We start from the raw sequence: 26001 nt of genomic DNA on the forward strand, positions 1-26001 counted from the left end.
AGCTACCCATTTTTTCAAATACACTTTCCAACGGATTTTCTATCTCATTTAAATATTATTTCTTCATTCATTATTTATTTATTTTTTAACAACTACACAACTTCTAACATTTTTTTATTCAATACCTTATTATTATAATAGGAAAAAAAATATTTAAAGAATGAACAGTAGCTCATTAGACTTGATGAGCTATTGTTTATGAGCTAAAAAAAATTTCAGATATAGAGAGTCTGTTGGAGAGTCATTTTATAGGTTTACTCTCTATAATAGAGAGCATTTTGTGTTTTTAGAGCCTATTGGAGATATTCTTAGAAATACTACATTGACATCCTTATATGAGAGATGCCTATGGTTTTCATTAAGCCATTTAATTTTATTTAATTATTAATTGTTTAAAATATAATTTGTTATCAAATTATATTATGCTGTAGAGCCAGGGAGTAGCATGCAAGTACCAAGCTATGAAAGAGGAGTCAATAACAAAAAAAAGAGCACCAAATTAATGTACCCCTAGAAGTTACTTAAGACTTGAAAAAAAAATTCTCAAAAGAAAAAAGAAAAAGAAAGATTCGAACATTTTTTTTTTTGGACAATTTAATTACTGGTGTAGGGGATTTGAACCTGGATGTTTGGAAATACCGGAAAGTGCCATTATGGTAATTGAACTACAAGAGCTTAATGTCATCCTTCTTTGTTGCAACTAATGAGGTGCTTGAAGCAAATATATCGTCCATAATAAGATGAGACATTTTCAAAGATGCAGATGTAAGCGTCCACGATACACCTGAGATCCACAGTAACAAATACACCATCTTTGTACAACTCAGCTGCTCCCTTCAAATATGGGTCTGTAATTGGTAGATGAGGTGGAGCCATCAGGAGCCCTCCGTTTGTGATAATCCACATGATAATCCAATCATAAAATCAACTCAAATTCAAAAGAAAACCAAATCTAAAATCAGTGGAAAATCAAATAAAAAATCAATCCAACTTTTTGACCTTTTTTTTTTTTTTTTAATGAACTAACTTTTTGACAAGCTTAAAACAAATTAGTGATTGTAATTTCTGTGCAATTGTTTTAAGTGTAAAGAGTGAAAACAGAATAACAGTCAAATTCAATGATCCAATTAATCAAATTCCTTTTTCCTCTTTCTCATCATCGTGAAAATTGATTGCTGGAGACACGTCCAAATCTTAGACCTGTTTTTCGAGATATTATAAGCTTCACCGATGGAACTGCTGACATGGTTCTTTTTTATATTCCAACCAATAAAATGTTGTTATTTATGCAAATGTAACATTGGTAATTTTTTATTTTTATTTTTTAATCCTTGTGTTGATTAGGAAACTCACTCATACATTTGCATAGATAACATTATCTCATTACTTGAGAGGGTCACATCAGCAGTTCTTCTAGTGTAAATAATAATTTCTACTATTTTTCTCCCCACCCTTAAATAACCATTTAGATTCCACTGGTTAAAAAAAATTTAAAAGATATTGTTAAAGCCACAAACTATTTTACAAAATTTTTACAAATTATTGATGTGACTAACTTCTTATTAATTCTCATTTAGACCCACTATTAATATCATTTTTTCATTTACCAATAATCATTTCCCACATCAGTAATTTGTAAAATATTTTGTAAAAAAGTTTGCATCCCTAACATTATTCAATTTAAAAGATCGATAACTTCTTCAAAGTTGGTCAAAATCACAGGTGGCTGACCGTAGATAAAATTCAATTGAACAAAATGGTTTTGGATAGAAATATATTTTGGATCCTTCAATTAGGATTTAAGCAATATTAATCCTTGAGTCCATTCTGTAAAAGAAAAGCAGCTACAGACCTGTCCCGCCCAGGTTTCTTTCTTGCTAAATTATACTCGGCTATCTTAGAATGCACTAAATCCAAAAGAATCCTGGCATGATTTTTCAGAATGTACACTATCAGGCAACTTCTTAGGGAGAGATGGAGGCAAAAACCAAACCAAAAGGACATGTTTTTAAAATAATGAATTTTTTTTTTAAGGTAAATAAGCAAATTGAACCAAATTAAGTTGTTTAACAAGCAGAGCAATTCATATTACTGCAGACGAAGAGAACTTAAGGATGAACTCCACATGACAGGGAAGTGAAGTACAAATATATACATGGTGATGTGCCAGTGCAAAAGAGAACATTGCATAAATTGACACTTCACCATAGCTCTTTCATCAAAGGACTAATAACCAAAGTCTTCTCATATGATTATCAAAATAAAACTACAGTCTTTTACATGAAAAATTCTAAGGGTTCTCACACAAGGATAGAGAGCCATGAACTTCAAATCCCCCAATAAAAAGGATCCAACCACTTCAAAAGTATTGCTTATGCACCTCCTGAGGCATGAGAGCTGTATTGAGTGCCTAATGCAAGATCATGCCAAGTATCTCCACCAACCTGTTGAGTCTCCTGATCTGATCAATGTAGCAGATCCAATCAAAGGTATTAGAAAGAAAATTACTAAACCAAATAAGTTAGGAAAAAAATGATCATTTGATGAATGCAATATGCTAAAAATTAGCAACATCAGAGCAGACAGAAGTATTTATATCAAAACACAAAGTTTTGCCACTCTCACGGTCCCAAAAGAGAGCAAGACTCCACTTAATTTATAGACATATCTAAGAACCTTAACTTTTAAAACAATGGATACTAGAAACATAATTAGATGTATAGAGAACTCAAACACATAAAATGGTCATTTGAAAAACCCACTTCTCCATTTAGTATCACTTAACTAGAGGGAGTAATCTAATCAATATACATACTTGATTCCTCAGTGTCATCATTTCTAACAACCAAAACTGGTGGTAATGGAAGATCTGCAATATCAATTGAAAAGACAAATCAAACAACTGGCCTACAAAGAAATAGGGAAGAAATTTTTTTTCTTGATATGTGCACATCCATATTGGGAGGGGGAAGGAAAAACAGTACCATCATTAGGCAAGGTGTCTCTCATCCAATCCTCATCCACAATATCTATTAGTATCCCCAGGCTTATTTCTGCCATGTTTGCTGTCTAGTCAACAAAAACGAAGTATAACTTAACAAATCAGTCTCTTGTGGCTTAACAAATCATAACCATTCAGATTTAAGCAAGTCACTGAAATAGAACACCTAGCAGTTCATACAAGGAAAAGCAATTATATCATAAATCACAACATATGCTTATGATATTTAACTGATTTTTTATACCAATGATAGCATCATCTTAAAATGAACCCATGCCCGTAATACATAGCCAAAAATTTAAAAGAAAACTAATATAAGAAGCATTCAGAATTGCCTAATAAATCAAACACATAAAGCTCTCAACTTCGCTACACTATTCAACAACCCATGTTGAGTACCCTTAAAAATCCACCAATGCTTAATTGAGAGAAGCTTTTTGACTCTCAAAACCCACCAAAAAAAGAAGGTAAGACATCAAATAGTAACATAAAGACATGGTTTAAGTCCAAATGCCAAGAATTGTTTTTCACAGATCATGCACGTTTTAACTTTTAAATAGCAACAACACATCACACATCCCATCGCTTACAATGTCTCAAAGAAGAACCTAATAGACCAGCATCATCAGTTCAAACTTCTGAGTATACAGATTCTGTATAACAGCAAGCAAATATGTACAATGTTCACAAATATAGGCTCAATGAGTCCTGCTGAAAAATGCCTGTGAGCTTTTGCCCAGGTGGTAAAAGGGTTCAATGGGATAGCAATAGGTACAATGCTCATATCTTGCTTTAAAAAGAAAAATGTGTGTTGAAAACCAACTTTATATAAAAAAAAATTTGATAGGTAACGAAAAAATATTATTAATTAAGAAAAAAGTAGCCAACCGGAGTACATTGGGGATGTACTATGGGGGCAAAAATCAAGAACCAAAATTACAATGATCTAAAAAGCAGGAAGGGAAAAACAAGAAAAATGCTACAAAACCACACTCCAAACAAGGAGAGTATGCAAGAAAAAAGACTTAATCTCTAGCAAGGACCTCTAACATCCCTCAAAGCATCTAGCGTTCCTTTCCCTCCAAATACAACACAACATCTAGCTTACTCAATGACATAACAGGGGGATTTGAAATATTCCCAGATCCCCTTAAGCTTTGTTTTTTTAGAAAAACTTGGAAAATTAGATCCCCCAAGCTTCTGATTAATATTGAAGTTGCTCTAAAACTAACCAAACAAGACTAACCAACTAGTTAACAAACTACCCACTTTTAGCATATGTGGAAAATGTGTAGAAAAAAAAAATCTGCAAAATAAATTTACTAATCTAAAGTAAAATTTCTGATAGGCCCCCTCAAGATGGAGTTTACACATGTGGACTCCCATCTTGCATATGAACCAGTGATGAACCCGTGATGAAGAAGGAATCCTGCCCAGCAGGAGTGAAGGGCTCAATATGAGCTCAAAGATGCCAGATCAAGTGCAATGCGAAGGAGATGATGGGATAGCTGGCGAGAAGCAGCACTGATCACAGACAAAAAGGAAAGACACCGGAAAAAAACAATGACCACAGCTAGGATGAGCTGGAGAATGGTGGCTAGAAACCATAAAACACCAAAGATGGACTGGCAAGCAATAGATCTAATGAAGCATAGCTAGCAAACACCAACAAACCAATGGAAACTGGAAAACAAAGCTGGAAACAACACAAAACTTTCTGCCGAAAAGAGGGCACCATGGCTCCAAAATATGGTGGAGGTCACTGCCAAAGTAAGCAAGCACCATGGCTCAAACAGTCAAAGGAGGTCACTGCCATAGTGCCATTGCAGTAGCTCTATTGTTGGAAACACCTTCAAGTTCCATGACAAGAAGGAGAGAAAATATACTTGTTTGATGACTATGAGAATCCAACCTTCCAAAAACCCCGGGAAAAGGTCTCTAGAGTGGCCATGTTTGATAAATTTGCTTCACTAAAATTTCCAGTCAAGTGGAGCATCTGCTCATAGGTAAATGTTTCTCCAAGACGTGTCATATAAACAAGATTCTTGAGTAGTCAAGAGAGAAGAGATTTCTAACTGAACTCTTAGACATTGACAAGAGAGAAGAGATGCAGGTGATGACTCCAGAGGACAGGGCTAGAAGGTTGGCGGTTAAATCTGATATAGATCACTTGGCCTCTTTGGAAGAGATTTCTTGGAGGCAGAAGTCCAAGGCCCTTTTTATTAAAGAAGGTGATAACAACACGCGGTTCTTTCACAGAGTTGCCAATTCTCATAGGCGTACCAATCAGATCAGGGAAGTGGAGGTGGATGGCTTTCGCTATGAGGATGAATCAGAAGTTACGGATCAGGTAGTGAATTTTTATAAAAAATTATATCAGGAACCAGAAGCTTGGAGACCTACTATTGACAGGTTAGAGTTTGCTTGTTTAGACGAAAATGAGAGGTCTTTGTTGGAGAGGGAGTTTGAGAAGGAGGAGATTATTGAGGCTCTCATGGAGGCGGAAGGGGATAAGGCCCCTGGGCCAGATGGGTTTTCTATGGCTTTCTTTCAGAAATGTTGGAATGTTTTGGAAGAGGATGTCCTAGCTTTTTTCAAGGATTTTCATAGCCAATGTGTTTTTGAGAAATCTCTTAATGCCACCTTTTTGTGTTTGATCCCTAAGAAGACGATTGCAGTCAATATTAAAGATTTTCGCCCTATTAGTCTTATGGGCATCCTTTACAAGCTTTTGGCTAAGGTATTGGCTCATAGACTCCGTGGGGTGTTGGATAAACTGATATCCGACTCACAGAATTCTTTTGTGGGAGGTAGACAGATTCTTGACTCGGTTCTAATTGCTAATGAATGTTTAGACAGCAGATTGAAGAGTGGCATCCCGGGTGTCATAGTTAAATTGGACATAGAGAAGGCTTATGATCATGTGAATTGGAATGCCTTATTCTACCTTATGGAAAGAATGGGCTTTGGGGTGAGGTGGAGAGGTTGGATTAAGGCGTGTATTTCTACATTTAAATTCTCAATTATGGTCAATGGGTCTCCGGCTGGTTTCTTTGGTAGTTCTCGTGGTCTGTGCCAAGGGGATCCTTTGTCTCCCCTTCTATTCCTATTAGTTATGGAAGTGCTGAGTAGACTTCTAAAGAGAACGGAAAATGGTGGCTTTCTTTGTGGTTTTCAAGCGGGGTCTCATAGACAAGGAGGTGTATATATCTCTCATCTTCTTTTTGCTGACGATACTATTCTATTCTGTGATGCTTCTAGGGACTAGTTATTATACATTCGGATGGTGCTGATCTTCTTTGAAGCTATTATAGACTTGAAAGTTAATGTAGGTAAGAGTGAGATTGTTCCTGTTGGGGATGTTGGGAATCTGAATGCTTTGGCCCGTACCCTTTGTTGCAAGGTGGGCACACTGCCTATGAGATATCTGGGCATGCCACTTGGGGCCCATTATAAGGATGCGTTGATATGGAGCCCTATTATAGAAAAGATGGAGAAACGGCTATCTGACTGGAAAAGACTTTATTTGTCAAAAGGTGACAGGCTTACTTTATTAAAAAGTACTCTCTCAAGCCTTCCCACATATTTTTTATCTTTGTTTACTATCCCTCAAGCTGTGGCAGCTAGGATAGAAAGAATTCAGAGGAATTTCCTTTGGGGGGCCTCGGAGGATGTTTTTAAATACCCTTTAGTTGCTTGGGATAAGGTCTGTTTGCCTATTGAGAGTGGTGGTTTGGGGATCCAGAGGATTGGGTTGTTTAACAAGGCCTTACTCGAGAAGTGGTTGTGGCGTTTTGGGAATGAAAGTAACAGATTATGGCGTCAGGTTATAGCAGCCAAATATGGTGAGGGAAGAGGAGGCTGGTGCACTAGAGGGGTAAGAGGTTCTCATGGGTGTGGGATGTGGAGGAGTATTAAGAAAGAGTCAGAGAAGTTTTTCAGTCAAATTCAGTTTAATGTGGGGGAGGGCTGCCATGTTTGTTTCTGGCATGATCCTTGGTGTGGGCCTATTCCTTTGAAGGAGCTTTTTCCTACCATGTTTGCATGCTCTCTTTCTAAAGATGCATGGGTCTCCGACTTGGTTTTATCTAATTCTGAAGGAAATAAGAGCTGGAATTTACTTTTCCGTCATGGTCCTCAGGATTGGGAGGCAGGCATTGTTTATTCCTTTTTTGAGCTTATTTATTCCTCTATGCCGAGGGGTGAAGGGGAGGATCACTGGGTTTGGAGATTGACCACGTCTGGGGTTTTTGATGTGCGTTCTTTTTACAAGCTGTTATCTAGTCCTAACACTAACGAATTTCCTTGGAAGGGCATTTGGTGTGCAAAGGTGCCTAAACGGGTGTCTTTCTTCCTTTGGACAGCAGCTAATGATGGGATTCTCACCATTGACAATCTTGTCAATAGAGGTTGGTTTCTGGTAAATAGGTGTTGTTTATGCTGTTATGATGGGGAATCAGTGGATCACCTCCTGTTTCATTGTAAGTTTTCTCATGCCTTATGGAGTGAAGCTTTTGCAGTGTTTGGGATCCAATGGATAATGCCAAGGTTAGTCAGCTCTTTTTTCTTTATGTGGAGAAACTGGTTTGGAAGGCATTGTTCAACCATTTGGAATATGGTCCCGGCATGTTTAATGTGGTTAGTTTGGCAGGAATGCAATAACCGCACTTTTGAAGACAAGGAGAGAACATTAAATCATCTAAAATCTCTCCTTTCTGGTACTCTGTTTCTTTGGGCTCGCATTTGGGGGTGTACGAATTGTATTTCTTTATCTGAGTTTTTAGCCTCTGGTTCCTTTAGTTCTTGATTATTTTTGTATCTGTTTCTTGTTCAGAGTGTTCACTATCATGAGCATGATGTTCTTTTTTTCAATATAAAATCTTATTACCTATCAAAAAAAAGATTCTTGAGTAGTCAAGAAATGTCTCCTTTTGGAGCAAAACCCACACGGGCAGTACTTTTAGTTGCAATGCCCTCATCACACGTTCTCAAGAGTAGCACCATGACCAACAACAAAAGCGCAATGAAGCTAATCCCACCAACAAGGCCGGTACTATGTACAGCCATCTTTTCTTGGTCTTTGAAACACCATATGAAACAATACACCAATCCATAGATCCTCCCACAAAATTTCCCATTCTGCAACCTCCCTGAGCAAAGCAGGGAAAAGGCTGCCACAAGAGACTCAAAAACCAGAATTTCAGTGAAGTGCAACACCCAGAAGAAGAAATAAGAGCCATGAACGGATGAGGCTTAAAAAAAGAGAGTATTGGCATAATCCAAAGATTCTGAGAGATGTTTCTAAGCGGTGGAGAGAATGATTTTGTTGAGTGCCGTTTAGCGAAGAAGTGAAAAAGAAGGCATTGAAAGACTCAAAGGACAAAAGGGTTGGTGTTGTGACATTACTAAGGATACAACAAAGGTATTAATTGTTGGTAATTTTTGGCAAGCAAGGAGATATATCTAGCAAGATTAAGTGGGGAAGTGCATACAAGGTGTTTGATGTAATGCTTCAATGGTAGCAGTAACAGAAGGCAAATGTTGAAACAGCAAAACTAGCACTTCTAAAGCAAATACCCATCTACAGTGGTTGCAATGAGAAAAATCCCAAAAAAGACACACACATATCCATTTGGCATCTGGGAAGATACGCATACAATTCTAAAAGAAATATTGAAAAATGTTCCCAAATTTACAAACTAAGGAGATACAAGTGTCAAATAAGGAACTTGCTACATTTAAGAATTTTTCTTCCTAAAAGACCACACTGTCTGTCTTCACTACAGTGAGGCTTTTTGTGACCGCTCAAGGTGGAAACTTTCCTCAATTTTTAATGGGTCATCGGAGATAACTTATATTGATGATAATAAGAAGCTATATTTGCTCAATACAAATTTGCAAATATAAACATATTATTTCACATAAACACTGTACGAACAAACAAAAAAAGAAGCAAACCCATGATTAAAAATAAGCAATGTGAAAAGTTTGATGAGAAAAACTAGCTGAGCAAGGTTGAGAGGCAGTACCTGTGACTCTGTGAGAGAGAGAGGGAATTGAGAACTGAGTCAGACTCGGGGAAAGAAGTGAAACAGTAAGGTGCTGGGCCGTGGTGTAAAATAAAAACATTGGTGATCCAAGCCCGGAACCGGGGCCCAATTCGAAATATTTTTAAAAGAATTTTTTTTATAAAAATAAATGAAAATTCAAGAAGACCCACGATGTTTAGGTCAAAATCAAACATAATGACAAAATTAATCATTTCATCACACTTTCGAGTCTACTTTGTGGATGGAAATCATTATTATCACATGATTCACATGCAGAACACATAATAAATACATATATATATATATATTTATATTATTTGAGAAAGAATTCTATACAAACTAAATTTAGGTTTATACGTATAGCTTAATTTGTTGGAACAAGCATTGTTTTAGATTTTTTTCTCTTCCAATTTAAAAATTCTCATATAGTGTATACTGTATAGGTTTTACAAATCACATCAAACTTTTTATGGTTATTTATATAGGCTTTTGTTTTTTATGTGAATTTTTGTTATTTTTAGTTAATTAGATTAATTAAAAATTATTTAAACCTTTTTGTTCAATTACCAAATTTTAAATTTAAGGTTTAATTTAAAATTATAACCCAAATTATATATAAAAAAAATGTAATTTAAATCTTTAATAAATGATACTCAACTTAAGGGTAAGATAAGTCTAGACACTTGGGTTAGAGAAAAAAATAATATCAACCAGAAAAAACCATAATTTTTAATACCCAATAATTATTTTACCAAAAGCGTAATGGCTTAGGTGAGTAGTGAAAAAGTGGAAATGCTGGCTATCAAGGTTGTGACATGTAATATAATCAAAACCTTTGTATTGTAACAAACGTGTTGAATTAAATTCTATGCAAGTCTTGATGGTACATGTGGTATTTCCTTTATTGTCACGTACTTGAGGTCGATTAGTCCATGTCATAGGCCCTTTTTTTATTCAAAAAAAGAAAATAAAGCAAGCTCAAGAAAAATTGCACAAAAGCTCTCTTGTTGACCATTTTTCATTTTAATTTTTTCCCATCAAAGAAAGAATTAATATTTTTTCCCCCACAAATAAAGAACTAACAAGTGATGCTTGGATGATCCAAAAAATAAATAAAAAAACTTTCTTTGAATTATTCTTATATATATATATTTTTTTTTCCTTGCTCCGTTGGCTTAAATGGAAAATTTTACGAGAGTTTGGAATTGCATGTCATGACTTTTCTTACATGCTATTATTTGTGAGTTGAACGCTATACGTGTATTTTTTGAAATAAACCATTGTATTGTGTGGAAAAAAAAAATGTCCACCATTCATTTCATAATTTTTTATATAATTTATTGAGATTATAATTTCATAAATTCACTTCAATTAAAAGAAACAAATAAAATATAATAAAAAGATAAAGAAAAAAAAGAAAACAAAATTCTTAAATTCTAAAATATGGCATTCAAAAGCAAGGAAAGGAGCATTCATGACAAATGACAAGAAATTCCTCTGAAAGCCAATTCCTTCTTCCATTTCTCAAATAGAAAGTTATTTGGTAAGTTCTTGCTTTTGGCTCTTTCCTTATCTTTGTATCTCTTTGTTTATTCAAAATGGATATTCTTAAAATGGGGTAAAATTGCTTAAATTATAAAAAAAGAGAAAAATAGGACAAATCATACTCGAGAACCAACTAATAAAACTTAAAAAAAAAAAAAAAAGTGACGAATTCATGAAAAAATAACAAGCATCACAAGCTAACTTTGATTGTTTAAAAAGTTAAAAAAACAAAAAACAAAAAAACAAAAGCAAAACTCCAAAAAGAACTAAAAATAGGAAGAACTGTATTATTCAAGTAGTGCTTGCTCCCTGGCGCAACCGCCAAAAAACCCCTCGGCTTTTCCCAAAACAAAAATAAATATAAATATTTAATAATAATAATAATAATAATAATAAAATAATAAAAATATCAGTTGATCACTTTTTTTTTTTTTTTTTGATAAGATCAGTTGATCACTTTTTAATTTAATAATAATATACCGTACGTGCAAGCATTTCTACTTTCCTTCCTTTCTTCCTCCTCAATTCCCTCAAACCCCACAAAACCCCTTTCCTCTTTCTCTCTCTGTCTGTAACAATGGAAGGTCCTGCAAATGATGAGGGATCGATGGCGAGCTCTTCGAACACTTTGCCACCGTTCCTGAAGAAGCTTTATGCGATGGTGGATGACCCTGAGACCGACTCGGTGGTCTCGTGGAGCAATGCCAACAACAGCTTTGTAGTTTGGAATGCCCACGAGTTCGCCGCTAACCTTTTGCCCAAACACTTTAAGCACAAAAACTTCTCCAGCTTCATCCGCCAGTTGAATACTTATGTGGGCTTATCTCTCTCTCTTTTTCCCAAATCTCTAAACTAATCTCTCTGTGTTTCTATGGCTTTTTTTTTGCTTTGCGATCTTGGTTTCTTGGTGGGTTTTTGGTTTCTTGCTTTATATGTGTGTTTTTTATGTTATGGCTGTTGGGATGTTTGGTTCGGTTGTTTTGGTTTGTGGGTATCTTTTTATGTCTCACTATTATGTAAATGTTTTGTGCTTTTGCTTTTTTATTTTATTTTATTTTATTGAATTTTGTAATTGTGAGGAGTAACAGAGTATATGATTTCAGATAGAATAGAATGGAGGAAAAAGAGGAAATTTGGTTGACTCTAATTAATTTGTTTGGGATCATAGCTGACCCCAAAAATCTGTGAATGCCTCTCTGTTTTCACTGTCATGTCATGGATTGCAGAATTTGGGTGTGTGAGTTGTGGTTTATAGGTGTGTAATACACGTAGTTGTATTTTGACAATGATCTATGTTTGCATGTAAATTATGGTTTGTTGACTTGATTGTGTTGTAATGGTGGGGTGGGTTAGGGAAGAGTTAGATGTAGATTCGTTTTCTTTTGTGAATAAAGAATTTATCAAAGACTCAGATGTAATACAACCGAATTTAGTATGTCATGAGTTTATTTTGGTAGAAGAATCACAAAATTCAAAGATGTGGGCTTCTGGCCTTTGATATCAGATATCCCAGTATTAAATTTTGTTTTTATTTTTTAATTTTTTTATAATAAAAATACTTTTATTTTTATTGGTTGCCTTTTGTTTAAAAATATTTTCAAGTATGATCAATGTAAACCCAATGATTTTCATCATTGTGTTTTGGAGTCATGGTCATTAACTGATGGATGATTAGTGTGGTAGGCGAAAAATAAATCCTTTAATTAAGACTGGTTTTAATTAAGCTACAGTTCACTCACACAATGAATTTATAGAGATGAGATGCAAGGTCAACCTTGAAATACCCGTTGTGCAACATGAAACAACGATTAGAGTTTAAATTTTGATATGCGAAATTAAAATATTCAATTAGAAATTGCGTAGAAATTAGCTAAGTGTTCGTCCTCAGGTACAGTTCGAGGATGAAAGTACAGCTGAATGGTTTCTCTCTTTCTTTTGTTTTTCTCCCCTCAATCTCCTGTCCCCTTGATCCAGGTGCTCCTTGGCTTTATATAAATTAGAAAGGATGCATTTGGATCTTACACTTGGTGGGTTGAGATCAGATTTTCTTGATACTTGTCCCATCGTGACCTTGCTAGAAGGTTTCTACAACAAAATATGAGCTGTGAAGGACATTGTTCATAGTCATTTCTCCATTAATGCGGCCAGGTAAGTGGTTGTAGTGCATTTAATGCGGAGGGGATGGCTGCCTTGTCCTTTCTTTTTCTTCACTTCCTTGTTCAAAACCAAGTTACCTTTGTCTCCTCGGGGATTGCACCATGCTTCCTTCCTTCTGAATTCTCGGCCTTCCCGAGGTTAGGTAGGAATCCTTGATATCTTCATTAGTAGCATCATCCCAAACTCCTTACTGGTTAAACAAGTCCTCTCCGTATAGTTCCTCTCCTCGGAATTACTCTTGCGGCCTCAACTAACTACCTTTGATCCTTGTCCCCCCACAATTAGGTTTATATGATTTTGAAAATAAATAAATTGCTTTAGCTGGAAGTCTGGAAACATACAACACATTTCAGTTTTGAAGTTCTGTATTAAGTTTGTTTCTTTTGTTCACAAAAGAACTTGGATGAGTAATCTTTTTATATTAAAAAAAATAACTTGGATGAATAATTTAACAAATTCGTTAAGATCTAGCAAGTTTAAGCCAGATTACATTAAAAGATCTGAGATGGTTGGATTGTCAAGGACTAAGCTATCAGTTTGGCAGTTCGGAATTTGGGCGATGGAAAATATGAACTCCACAAACGTTTTTCCCCCCCTGAAAATTGGTGAATCATAAACCAGTGTGGCACCAATATTTAAGGGATTAGTTTGAGAGTTTGTCATAATACATAAAAAAGGGTACTTTTTGAAATGTTATTGGAGCAATGTCTGTAGCTTGGTGGAAATTATCTGTTTCTTTATCAAATGTGCCATGTGTTGTGTGATTGTAGAATAAGAGTAGGGTGGATGAAGTGGAGAAGTGCATTAGGAGTGTGGTGCAATCATAGAAAACTAAATAAGTTAAAGGGAAGATTTTATAAGATTGCTATATGGCTAGCTATGGTTTATGGCACCGAATGTTGGGATGTTAAGAAACAACATATTCATAAATTGAGTGTAGCTTAAATGAGAATGCTAAGATGGATTAGTGGAAATACACAAAAAGATTGGATTCGAAATAAGGAAATTTTAATATTCATGTATGCCATGGAATTGGCAACGGGTGGCGGGATTTCTTAGAAGACAAATTTTACTAGTAATGGACTAAACTCAGGGACTATGAGCATTGGATTAAAACAGATAGGATAAGTTTGGGACTGGGGGAGATGGAGGAGAGGAGTCCTCTCCTCTCCCTCCATCTAAACATAGGGTTAAGTTTATGGAAAGTGAAATAAGAAGTGGTGAATTGGAAGAAGTTTACTGGTTCATCTCTATAAGATGCAATAAATTAGATTTGAGGTGAAGGTCGCAATGAAAGACCTTTTTTTGGTTGACAAGCCTTTATGGCTGAGGATGATATTAATGGATTAATAGGTTTTCTATTGAGTAGAGTCTCTATTTGAGGAGTGAATTTTAGGAAAATTGATTGCAAGAGCAATTAGGCCTTTGGAAATGCATGAGGTTACAAGTCCCATTGGATTTAAATATTAGACATTTAAGGAACTGTAGTAGAAAGTTAGGTACCTGTTCTGATTGTTTTTATTTCTCATGTGGCAACTGTAAAACCTTAGCACAGTTGGACCACGTGAAATTCCCATCCCCCCACCCCTTTCGGGCAAAACTTATCCAGAAAAAAATAGTAAGACTTTGGGGGTGCACTTTGATGAAGGAATTGGGGGTGGAAGGTGGGGTGTGAAGTGCTTTTTGGAGTAATAAAATGTGTTTATATATTTCTGGGTTGAATGGTAGGGAAGATTTTCCAATCCTTGTGGGATAGGATGGAATTAAAGGTTCCAATTTCTTATTTAATTCTATATTTAAATGCGCCAATATGATAAAATTTGCTTCTAATTGGGGTTCAAGCGATAGCCTAATGATAATGTCATCTTTTGTGGTGTCCAATGTTTGTGGTTCGAACTTCATCTCCTCCTTCCCCACTATCTGCCTATCAAAAAAAATTGCTTCTAATTAATTTCTGCCCACATGATAGTCCAAACTTAAATGACTTCCTCTTCTCATGATAGTAATGGATGGAGTATGAGATTGCAAGTTAAAGATATATTGGGTACATGTGACTTACTAAAAAATTTGCAGCCTGCCTACAACCACTACCACTATTGCTACCATCTCTGTCTCCAACCCTTGCCTTTCTTATCCATAACTGGTCTTATATCTAACTTTTCATGGTGGCTTTTTAATTCTTTTTACTCTTTTTGCACCCTACTCTTCCCTCCTATTATTTGCTAATTTTTTTTTCATTATTTTCACCATATACAGTGCCATTTTCCTTGAAGTAATCTCTATAATGTCATCTTCTTCTAATAGGCATGCCATGGCCGAACATGATGTTGTGCTCCATTCATTTTATGGGCAACATCCCCTTGACTAATCTATAACTATTATTTTGTTCATAATTAATTTTTTACCCCAAAATATATATATATATATATATATATATTTTCTGTATTGTTTTGCTTATTTTAGAATTTTTTCTTTTGAATCATTCAACCACAGCTTTGGGTTAGAATTTTTACATCCATTTGTTGGACTTGCCCAATATCACTATGTTTTCAACAAATGCATGCAGCATGTTAGTTAATTAATTTATGATCTCAAACTTGCAGGTCAGCTTATACTCTGTGTGGGTATACTCGACTTGGGCAATTTTGGGTTAACTTGGCAAAAACTCAAGTGTTGTCTATTACTGAGTCTTTCATTGTAAGTTAGCAAAGAGAACTCAAATTTTCACCAAATATATATTATATTTTTCTATAGTGAATACATCAGGTGGTGAATTTGTATATATCTACTATTCTTAAATAATATATTTTTATTTACTTTGACTTTTATTTTTTGGTTGTTGTTTTGTTTGTCATTTTGTTGCTATGGTGCATTGCATAATCAGTAAGTTGGAGGTATCCATCACAATAAAGGATGATTTAGTTCTTTGGGAAGTTGCAAGGACATCAATTTTTTAGATATCATAGAGTATGCAAATTATGTGTGTCAGTGTATGTGATTCAAAATTTTAGATGTACTCTTTGTTGTTCAGACTAGGTATCTTTCCATCAAGAGAGGGTTTGCAATTACATGGAGAGAGAGGAAGGTGTCTTTCTATGTTGGTCCACAATTACAAATAAATTTTTTTTCCTGTCTTTTAGTGGAGGGGGTGGGGGGTGGGAAGGGTAAGTGAAAGTTAATGAGAAAGTCACCAGAGGATTGGCATCATATGAACTGAGGCAACTGCTTCTACAGCTGTATGTTTGATCAATAAAGTTTATTGGATGAAAAGTGCACTGGAGTAGCTAATTTCTTTTGAGAAGGAAAGATACCCTGCATATTTAGCTTTTTTTAAAAAGTGGAACTAGGTTTAGTCTATATATTTTTAGTTAATCTGATATATAATTTCAAGTTAATCTTTGATTGGTGATTTACATCGTTTAGGGCATATTTGTCTGCTTTATGAGATGTTGAAGAATGCTTCTTTTTATTCTTATGCTTGTTCTCTGGAGTGTAGAAAGTAGGTCGGACATGGATAATCATGCTATTGAATCTTTCATTGTCATCTTCTGTCACTATTAGAAATTTGTGTGCTAAAGTATACCTGTACCTTGACAAAAGTGAGAAAAAGTGGAGAAAAGTGAAAAAAAAAGGGGGGGGGGAGTGAGGTTTTAAAAAGTTGTACATAAAAGTTAAAAGCTAATGCTAAGAGCCGATGCCAAACTCACCCTAAAAGAAGAGCTACTGCCCTATTCTCTTCATACATTGAACATTGTTCAGTTTTTTTTTTTTGAATCACATAATACAATTTTCATAAGAATACAGTATATGCAATATGACTTTGGTGTTGCAGAACCTCAGGCTAACAATGTCAAATTATGTCTTGTCAATCTTTTATTTCTTTTTTCCTCCCCCCCCCCCCCCCTCTCTCTCTCTCTCTGTGTAGTTCTGTGTGAAATCACTTTTGAATAGCATGCTAAATCTGAAATTTTTCATGCCTTATCAGAAAGCATTGAACATACTTATACAATTTCTCACCCCCATTTAAGAACTGTAATTCAGAAATTATGGGTACTTAAATGGTGTCATATCTACCCAATGAGTGTGCTGTGTTTGTTATCATAGGCTGCCAATTATCTAAGGCTCCATTTCTTTTGGGCAAATATACTTGGGGGAAAACATTTTGATGGCAAATGTAATTGAGGACAATGACTTTGTTTCATGTTTTTCCAATGTTTGAGGTGTATTGAGGAATGTATAATTTTTAGAAAAAATTTACTTCTTTATGACTAAGTGAGGCGATTGGTGGGTTCAGTTGGTGGTTGGGTAGGGATAAATGAGGGTGGCGGGCAAATTAGTCCCATTGTTGCATTTTGTCTGTGGAAAGAAGATGGAGGTGTGAATATAATGAGTGCCTCTGCTGGCGACAGATGGTGGAACTTAGAAAATTTGACTTTATGTTATATTCTCAAAAGCGAAACTCATTGAGTTTAAGTTTTGTTAATCAACATTTTTGTTGATTAGTTTGAACAATTTTGGTTTTTTTACTTCTGTTTTTATTTGTATAAATATATATTTTTCATTTGCTTACACAGGGATTTAAGAAGGTTGACCCAGATCGCTATGAATTTGCAAATGAGAGGTTTTTGAGAGGTCAAACACACCTTTTGAAGAGTATTAGTAGGCGGAAACCAGTTCATGTACCTGGTCATCAAGAACAACCTAAAGTGCAGAGCTCCTCAGTTGGGGCATGTGTTGAGGTGGGGAAATTTGGGCTTGAGGAAGAGGTTGAAAGACTTAAAAGGGACAAGAATGTTCTAATGCAGGAACTTGTTAGGTTGAGGCAGCAACAGCAAACAACTGATAACCAGTTGCATAATGTGGGGCAACGTGTACAGGTAATGGAGCAGCAACAACAACGAATGATGTCTTTCCTTGCAAAGGCTTTGAAGAGTCCTGGCTTCTTAGCCCAGATTGTACAGCAGCAGAATGAAAGCAATAGGAACACTGCCGCAGTGAGTAAAAAAAGGAGACTGTCGGGGCAGGAAGAAGAAAGTGCAGTTGGTGAGCATCACACTAATGCTCCTGATGGACGGCTTGTCAAGTATCAGCCTTCCATAAATGAGGCAGCTAAAGCATTGCTGCAGCAGATCTTGAAGATGAATGCAACACCTAGGGTGGAACCGTTGATGAACAACTCTGATGCATTCCTGATTGATGATGCTCCTACTCATACATTTGACAGTGGATGTTCCTCAAGTCGAGTTTCGGGAGTGACCCTTTCTGAAGTTCCACCTATGTCTGGGCAGTCATATATGCCAGCGAAGCCGGGATTTCCTGTCAGTTGTCCATCTACTTCCATTCCTGATATTCAATCTTCCTCTTATGTGGTGCCTGATCATGCTAAAGCTGCTCAATTCTCAAAATTGAATGTGCATAATTCTCAAGAAGAGTCTATTTTGCCCGACTTCACTAATATGCAAGGAATCTTGCCAGAAAGCACTGCAGAAATCGGTGATATGAATCATGTGGGGGCTGTGACTGGGAATGAAAGTCATTTGGATCCAATATCTGCAGCTTTGGATGGGACAACACCCATAGAAACTGATGCTTTCTCTCCAGAAAGTGATGTGGAGGCCTTTCTTGATGAGATCCCTAAACTTCCGGGCATTAACGATATTTTCTGGGAACAATTCCTTGCAGAGAGCCCACTTACTGGGGACACAGATGAAATTAATTCAAGTTCGCTAGATGGTAGTGTTGCCATGGATCATGAGTTACAGATCGAAAAGAAAAATGGTTGGGACAGGATTCAACATATGGATCATCTTACTGAGCAAATGGGGCTTCTTGCATCGGAGAGCAGAATGGGATGACCTTACCTATTGTATATGCATGTTTCTTTCCATCTAGAGGTAAACTTTTAATCCACCACTAATCATAGTAACCATGTTGATTGTCACCAATTCCTTTTCCTAGCTATACGTAAATTAGACAATGCATACAGTATTTCTCATTGATCCCATTTTTGCTGCCTTTGATCAGCCATTTGCTTGTTCCTTTTCTTTCCATTCATCAGCTTGGTTTCCTGTCTTGGTGAGAAGGTTTATTTTATAGAAAAAGCAATGAGCTTTGGTTAAATGATGTTATGGCATTTCTCTAGTTACTCTATAACACACACAGAAGTCATTAACACATCAAGTATACCATATTCCCTCAATCTGTACTAAACATTTTTAAGAATGAATAATGATTGTACTTCAAATACTTCTGAAGTGCATTGTTTCATCTTGACTTGTTTAAGAAATCTCATTTAGTCTTGAGTTGCAAAAATTTTTTGTTAGTAATTTAATTAGACAACCATATTACCATCCGGTTTCCAATTTTTGTATGTTTCTGTGACTCGTGCCCAGGTTGATGTCCTGCACTGTTGGCAAGGCTTTCTTCAAAGAGAGATGACCGATTATGATATTACGTATAAGAAACTTTTTACCAGTTAGGATTCAACTTTAATAAATATTTTACTGTTACATATGTATTTCATAATTCTGCGTGCATGGTTACCTGAAGACATTTTGTGGGAATATTACAGTTGGTGTTTATAGCATAAAACCATAAAATATGTGTAACCATTTTCCCGTAAAATATACAGATACTGGTTGAATGCCTGTAATATGAACAAATGGTTCCATCTTGTTCATTTTCTATGAAATGTACAACATTTTTGCCATTTGGATACAAGTAAAAAATTTAGGTTAAGAAGCTCTTTTTTTTTTGATAAGTAACATAAGAAATTTTATTAGAAAAAAACCAAGTATATTGGTAGTGGCACAAATCAAGACTTAGATTACAACGATCGATAAGATCGGAGAGAGAAAAACAAGAATAAAACGGCAAAACTAAACTCCAATCAAGGAGAGTACGTTCACAATCCTCAAAGCATCTAGCATTCCGCTTCCGCCATAAGCACCAAAATAAACAATGCGGCACAAACCTCCATAAATCTATATTTCGATGCCGACCAAACTTGCCCTGCCAAGAAGCCAACAACTCCCTAACATGATATGGCATAACCCAATGAATAATACCAAACAAACAAAAAACCATGGACCATAACTCATAAGCTATAGGACAATGATGGAGAAGGTGATCCACTGATTCCCCACACCTTTTACACATAAAGCACTACTCTAGCACTACAATATGCCTCTTCCAAATATTATCCATAGTTAAGATCTTACCTAATGCAGCAGTCCAAGAAAAGAATGCTACTTTAGGAAGAACCTTCGATTTCCACACCATTTTCCTAGGAAAATCAATGACAAAAGAAGGAAATAAAGAGTGATAGAAACCTTGATCCTCAAAACCTCTATTCAATGTTGGCTTCCTACGAGTTAAAAGTTTTATGCCAACGTAGTCTTTGGGAGTGGTCTCGGTGTTGGGGTTTTACTGAATGTTCTTCTCTCTTTGAGTTTATGTCTTCTCTTAGCTTAGTTTCCTAATTTCTTGTTTTGCTGTGTTGTTTGTTTTTTTCTTCTTGTTCATCATCATGAACAACTTGTACTTTTCTTTTCTTTTCTTTTTTCTCTTTATTAATAAATTTCTGATTACCTATCAAAAAAAAATGTTGGCTTCCAGCAAAGTCTGTCATCACCAACACCCCACACATTCGTGGAATAAAGCATATCCCAAAGCAAATCCACCGATGCTTTCTCTCAATCTTGCGGAGGACGACGAAGCTGAAAGTCCCAATGTAGCTGCCCGTCAGAGAACCACATAACCTCTGACACTAAGGACTTAGTACGACTAATACCATATAGTTCTGGAAATGCAACCTTAAGAGCACAATCCCTCATTCATCCTCCCAAAGCTTTACTTTAGTTCCATCACCCACATCAAACCAAAAGAATTTAGAGAAGTCCATCCAACCACTTCTAATGGATTTCCACACACTAACACCATAAGTACCTGTTACCGGTTTGGTGCACCAACCACCCCCTCCATCCCCATATTTTGCCTCAATAACCTTCCTCCAAAGGGCATCTCTCTCTGTTCCATATCTCTATAACCATTTATCTTACAAAGCAGAATTAAATTGTCTCAACCTTCGAATCCCTAAACCTCCATTTTGCATCGGCATACAAAGCTTAGCCCATTCCACCAAAGGCATCTTAGGAGCATCAATACCACTCCAAAGAAAGTCTCTTTGTAATTTCTCCTTACAATTAGCCACCTTTGTTGGAACAGGAAAGAGAGAAAGGAAATAAGTAGGTAAGCTAGACAGAGTACTCTTAATAAGAGTTACTTTGCCCCCCTTAGATAAATACAACCTCTTCCATCCAGCTAGACGTCGCTCCATCTTCTCCAAAACAGGGTTCCAAATTGCCTCCTCTTTATGTATAGCACCCAACGAAAGGCCCAAGTATTTCAAGGGAAGCGAAGACTGCCTACAACCCAAAATCTCCACTAATTCCTCCATATTAGGCACGATACCAATTGGTACCAATTCTGACTTCAACAAATTATTTTTTAGCCTTGACACCACTTCAAATCTAGCAAGAATCCCACGCATAGCAACTAAATGATGTGAGTCAGCATCACAAAAAATGAGTGTCATCTGCAAATAAGAGATGGGACATTGTAAGCAATGTACTAGCTGAATTACCTACTGAGAAGCCCAAAAACCCAAAATAGCAGCTGCATCCAACGTATGACTCAAAGCCTCTATGACAATATCAAAAGGAGCGGAGATAATGGGTCCCCTTGATGAACACACCAAGTGCTTCAAAAGAAATCATCCGGGGTACCATTTATCAAAATAGAAAATTTGACAGTTGATAAACACCACATAATCCCCCTTCATTTTTTTGAGAAGCCACACTGCCTAAGCAGATACATAAGAAATTTCCAATTCACATGATTATAGGCTTTCTCAATATCCAACTTGCAAATAAACCCCCGACACCCCTAACTTCATCCTACTGTCTATACATTCAGAAGCAATTAATACAGGATCCAAGATTTGTCTACCTTTAACAAAGGCATTTTGTGAGTCTGAAATAAGACTATGCGCCACCCTACGCAAGTGATTAGCTAAAACCTTAGAAATAATCTTATACATCCCTCCCACCAAACTAATAGGGCGAAAATCCTTCACTTCCACAGCATTAGGTCTTAGGAATGAGAGCAAGGAAAGAGACATTAAGACGTCTTTCAAAAACAGCTTGCTCATGGAAATTATGAAGAACTGCTGTAATATCTGATTTCAAAATACTCTAGCAAGCTAGATTTAAAAAAGGCCATGGAGAAACCATCTGGACCTGGTGACTTATCGCCATTGAATCCATTAATCACCCCAAACACCTCATCCTCCTCAAAAGGTCTATCCAACCAGCTAGCATCTTCCTCAAAAATTCTTCCCAACTCCACATCATCCAGAACGGGGCGTTAAACCTCATTTTCAGAGTAAACCTGTCTATAAAAACGAGTAATACACTCCTTAATGGATCCCTGGTCAGAAGACAGCACCCCATCCACCATAAGCTTATCAATAGAATTAAACCTTCTGTGAGAGTTGGCCATATGATGAAAAAATTTTGTGTTCTTTTTATCGCCTTCTTTAATGCAAACCACTCTTGATTTTTGCCTCCCAACAAATTTCTTTCAACATCATTTTTTCCAATTCTTAGCTAATTCTTTCCTTATTCAGTTTTTCCTCTACCGTAGGAACACGACTTTCCTCAACAGTCTCCAATACCCCAAGATCACTCCACAACTTCTTCCCCTTTTCTTCTACATTACCAAACTCCTCCACATTCCATTTCTTAAGATCAACCTTCAAAGCCTTCAATTTACTTGCTAAAATAAAACTTGGGGCTCCATGTAAATGATAAGACTCCCACTAGGAGCGAATCTTATCCACAAAACCTTCATCCGTTAGCCACATATTCTCAAACTGAAAAGGCCTCTTTCCTCTATGAAAATTACCTCCTTCTAGAAGAATTGGAAAATGGTTTGATACTAGGCTAGACAACCACTTTTGACAAACAAAAGGAAACTTAGCCTCCCAATTTGCTGTCACGAGAAATCTATCCAACCTCGATCTTGAAACAACCTCACGAGAGTTTGACCAAGTGAAATTCCTCCCTTCTAATGGTAGGTCAATCAAACCATGTTCGGAGATAAAATCTGAGAACTGATGCATAGCCTGGGTAAAAAAAAACAGAGCCCAATCGTTCAGAGGGAAACCGTACAACATTAAAGTCTCCTCCCACACACCAAGGAATATCAGATAGCTCATCCCATAATAATCTTCTGTCCCGTCAGAATTAGGCCCATACACTCCAGTAAATTCCCATTCAAATTGATCAACCACATTTTTAAACCCACAAGAAACCAAGAAGTGCCCTGCCCCACTACTTCCTCCAAAATCTCCACCACCCTTCTGGCCCACATCACAAGCACCCCTCCAGAAGCACCCACAGAAACTAAATAAACTGAGTCCACATGCTGAACACCTCACAGACTACGAATAATTCCTCTAGTTATGAGCTCCAATTTAGTTTCCTGAAGACAGACAATATCTGCCCTCCCAAGACCTAATCAAATTTCTAACCCGAAGCCTTTTCTCCTGCTCATTCAAGCTGTTAAAATGTATGTTTGCCTTACTGGGAAATCTGAGTTCCCGATGATTTTTTATCCAGGATTCCAGACACATTGTGGCTTGGTTTTTCACTGTTGTGTCAAGAAATTTTGACAAGGATGGATAGAATCTGCACAGATTTTACTGGCTTTCAATGTATATAAATGCTTGTTGATTGAAGCATATAGCAGAGTACTGTAATCCTGAGAATTTTTTCTGGTCATTGGTCCTTTAGATATTGGCCAAGATTATGTATTTCTTCACTGTGAGCACAGATGGTAACCAGAGGACATAAAAGAAAGAAATTGTAGTGGTGTGGGTTAACAAGCTGTGGGAACTATGTAAAAAATGGCTTAAAATCCCAACTCTTGTAAATTTTAGCAAAATGTAGATTTTCATGAAGGTGTTGAGCATTTTATTTTTTCCTTGTGCTTCTGTAGAGAAAGAAAGTAAAAGAGGGGTGATAGAGGAGAAAATCTGTTCATACAGCTGGAGTTATAAAATTAAGAGCATCACCTTTGGTATCTTCATGTGCCTTGTGCTGAGTTTGCATTCATTACTTTCATATTAGGGAGTTTAACTAAATATTATACATCTTATGCTAATTCTACTTTTAGGTAGAATTCAAATAGCTTGACATTTTTATTCATATAAATTCCAAGCAAATTATTTTCATGAGTACTGGAATGCTAAGTATAGGTTTATATGTATTGTAACCTAGATATTCTGTTTTTTTTTTTAAGCATGTTGGCAGAACTGGTCCTAATAAGCAAAATTCGGGCAAAATCATGACTTCGTTGTACGATGAACAGCCTGCAGAATATTGTTGCATTTTGCATACGCAGAAGCATGCATTTTGTAGATTGATTTCGTTTTTCGACATTGAAATCACAATATGTTAAAAAAATTAGTCAATAATGAATGACAGATTGTACCCATGGATTTGCCCAGTTAAAAAAGAGGTATGATGATAAGCAATGTGAATGTGATTTAAATTCTACTTCATCCAAACTGATTGGAAGCAATGCTAGAACACAAGTCAAGATTAGAGTGTATTACTTGATATACAAGTTTAGCCTTGACGGCTGAGTCTTGACGCAAAGATTTGAGGTTCCAGTTGTGAGGGGGAAGTATACATTCACATCCGGAAATTAAATTTACTTATTTTTTTTAAAAAAAAGTTGCATCACCAAAATGCTACTTATACAAAACTATTTAAAGAACACACTTACATCTATATTCTTTATTTTGAAATTTATCTAATTAAAATAATACTATGTTTTATGCACACCAATAACAAAAGGAAAAGGAAAAAAAAAGAAATGAGTTTTTGTTCTTTCTAGCTACAGTAGTAGGAGAGAATAAAAAACTTTTACATGTTGCTAAAGTAAATATGAATATTTACATGTTCACCATTGCAAGATGCGTAAAGTTTTTGTGGATTTGGTGTTACTGTGAACCCTAAAAAGGCAATTTGCATCACCAGATGCTAATGCTCTACCGTACTGTGTATATTGATCATACTAAGGTTTGGATGTCTTATATGTCCCTTATTTTGGTGAAGGCCTGGTTGGTTCAATATATTAGCGTGAAAGGAAGAAGCCTGTTGGCCAAATATTGATAAACTTATCCATCAAGAAAGCTCCACCATTTACATACACAAGTTGTGTTTGCGATTTTCCCTACTCCACGCAATAATAGGTTGAGAGTGAGACACCGAAGAAACATGATGAACCTCTGGTTACAACAGGCCAGGGAACATGTGAAAACAATCAATTATATGCAGACTATCAAGGAAGAGTTTCAAGTTTTATTATGATTAGTTGTAAACTCACATAATGCGTGAGAATTAATAATAACTTTGTAATTTTGATATAAATATAATTTGTTCACCTAAATTTGTTGAAAATAATTTGCTTTACCAAAAAATTAAGAGAAATGTTATGTTACAATAATTTCACAACATTTTCACAACTAATCATACGTAATAGGTTGTTATTGATTGTTATTAGTTGGCAAAAAAGTTATTTTAGTGATAGGTTTAAATTAAAACCAATAACAATTTACCAACTATGACTTGTTATGAAAATATTGTAAACGTAGCACTTTACAAAAATTAAATAATTTCTAAAATTATTTTTCATCTCAATATCTTTACAAATACAAATATATCATTCTATTATTTTTGAGTGTATTTGATTGATATTTATCCATTTTTTAGGTGGTTCATATTCCTTTAAATTATGTTATAATGCGTTATGTTTTCCTAATTTGGGTTTTTAGTTTTAGATTTTGGATTATGCTATTTTCTTTAAAAACTTGATTTTCCTTTTAGAATGTTCTACTCTTGAATATCTAGAATACAACTAAACTTTTTAACTAAGTATTAGCTCAAACAAAAATTAAATCAAAACATTAAGGAGAGAGGACTTATGATAGAAAACTCAATTCAATTCAATTGGTCTTCTTCATATTTTATCCAAATTCAATTTCTTCATATAGCCGAACATACATCTTTTTGGAACTTCTCACATCCAATTGGTCTTAGTGGATTTTAAAGCTTTGTCTAAACTTGGATAATCTTTCACCCGTCTTTTTTTGGGTTGTCTATTGCAACCTTATATAGT

The 26001-nt window shown here is 35.7% G+C and overlaps 2 protein-coding genes across 6 annotated transcripts; one reads left to right on the top strand and one right to left on the bottom strand.

Annotated features, from left to right (window-relative positions):
- Positions 1 to 2065: 2065 nt before the first annotated feature.
- Positions 2066 to 9114, bottom strand: LOC115959271 (anaphase-promoting complex subunit 13-like). Its single transcript, XM_031077624.1, has 4 exons — positions 9031 to 9114; positions 2985 to 3069; positions 2816 to 2869; positions 2066 to 2461 (listed from the first exon to the last, which is right to left on the bottom strand). Exons 2-4 carry the CDS (start codon positions 3058 to 3060, stop codon positions 2373 to 2375), a joined length of 219 nt encoding a protein of 72 aa, XP_030933484.1. The 5' UTR covers positions 3061 to 3069; positions 9031 to 9114; the 3' UTR covers positions 2066 to 2372.
- A 1950-nt stretch (positions 9115 to 11064) lies between these two features.
- Positions 11065 to 25198, top strand: LOC115958949 (heat stress transcription factor A-1b). Of its 5 annotated transcripts, none has more exons than XM_031077230.1 (3): positions 11065 to 11410; positions 17328 to 18647; positions 24939 to 25198. In XM_031077230.1, exons 1-2 carry the CDS (start codon positions 11174 to 11176, stop codon positions 18606 to 18608), a joined length of 1518 nt encoding a protein of 505 aa, XP_030933090.1. In that variant the 5' UTR covers positions 11065 to 11173; the 3' UTR covers positions 18609 to 18647; positions 24939 to 25198. The 5 variants fall into 5 exon arrangements, with proteins under 5 accessions (XP_030933090.1, XP_030933089.1, XP_030933091.1 ...); XM_031077229.1 differs by lacking the exon at positions 24939 to 25198 and adding an exon at positions 24118 to 24352; XM_031077231.1 differs by lacking the exon at positions 24939 to 25198 and adding an exon at positions 23436 to 23898.
- Positions 25199 to 26001: the final 803 nt, after the last annotated feature.

Source organism: Quercus lobata, chromosome 9 (assembly GCF_001633185.2).
Source record: "Quercus lobata isolate SW786 chromosome 9, ValleyOak3.0 Primary Assembly, whole genome shotgun sequence".
In the NCBI taxonomy this organism is placed as follows: Eukaryota; Viridiplantae; Streptophyta; class Magnoliopsida; order Fagales; family Fagaceae; genus Quercus; species Quercus lobata.

What these genes read in the sequence shown, in the direction of transcription:
- LOC115958949 (XM_031077230.1), top strand. Translation starts at nt 11,174, where the DNA reads ATGGAAGGTCCTGCAAATGATGAGGGATCGATGGCGAGCTCTTCGAAC. An exon ending in TCCGCCAGTTGAATACTTAT is followed by an intron (nt 11,411 to 17,327) that starts GTGGGCTTATCT and finishes TTGCTTACACAG; the next exon opens with GGATTTAAGAAGGTTGACCC.
- LOC115959271 (XM_031077624.1), bottom strand. Translation starts at nt 3,060, where the DNA reads ATGGCAGAAATAAGCCTGGGGATACTAATAGATATTGTGGATGAGGAT. An exon ending in AGACACCTTGCCTAATGATG is followed by an intron (nt 2,870 to 2,984) that starts GTACTGTTTTTC and finishes TTGATATTGCAG; the next exon opens with ATCTTCCATTACCACCAGTT. An exon ending in TGATGACACTGAGGAATCAA is followed by an intron (nt 2,462 to 2,815) that starts GTATGTATATTG and finishes TACATTGATCAG; the next exon opens with ATCAGGAGACTCAACAGGTT.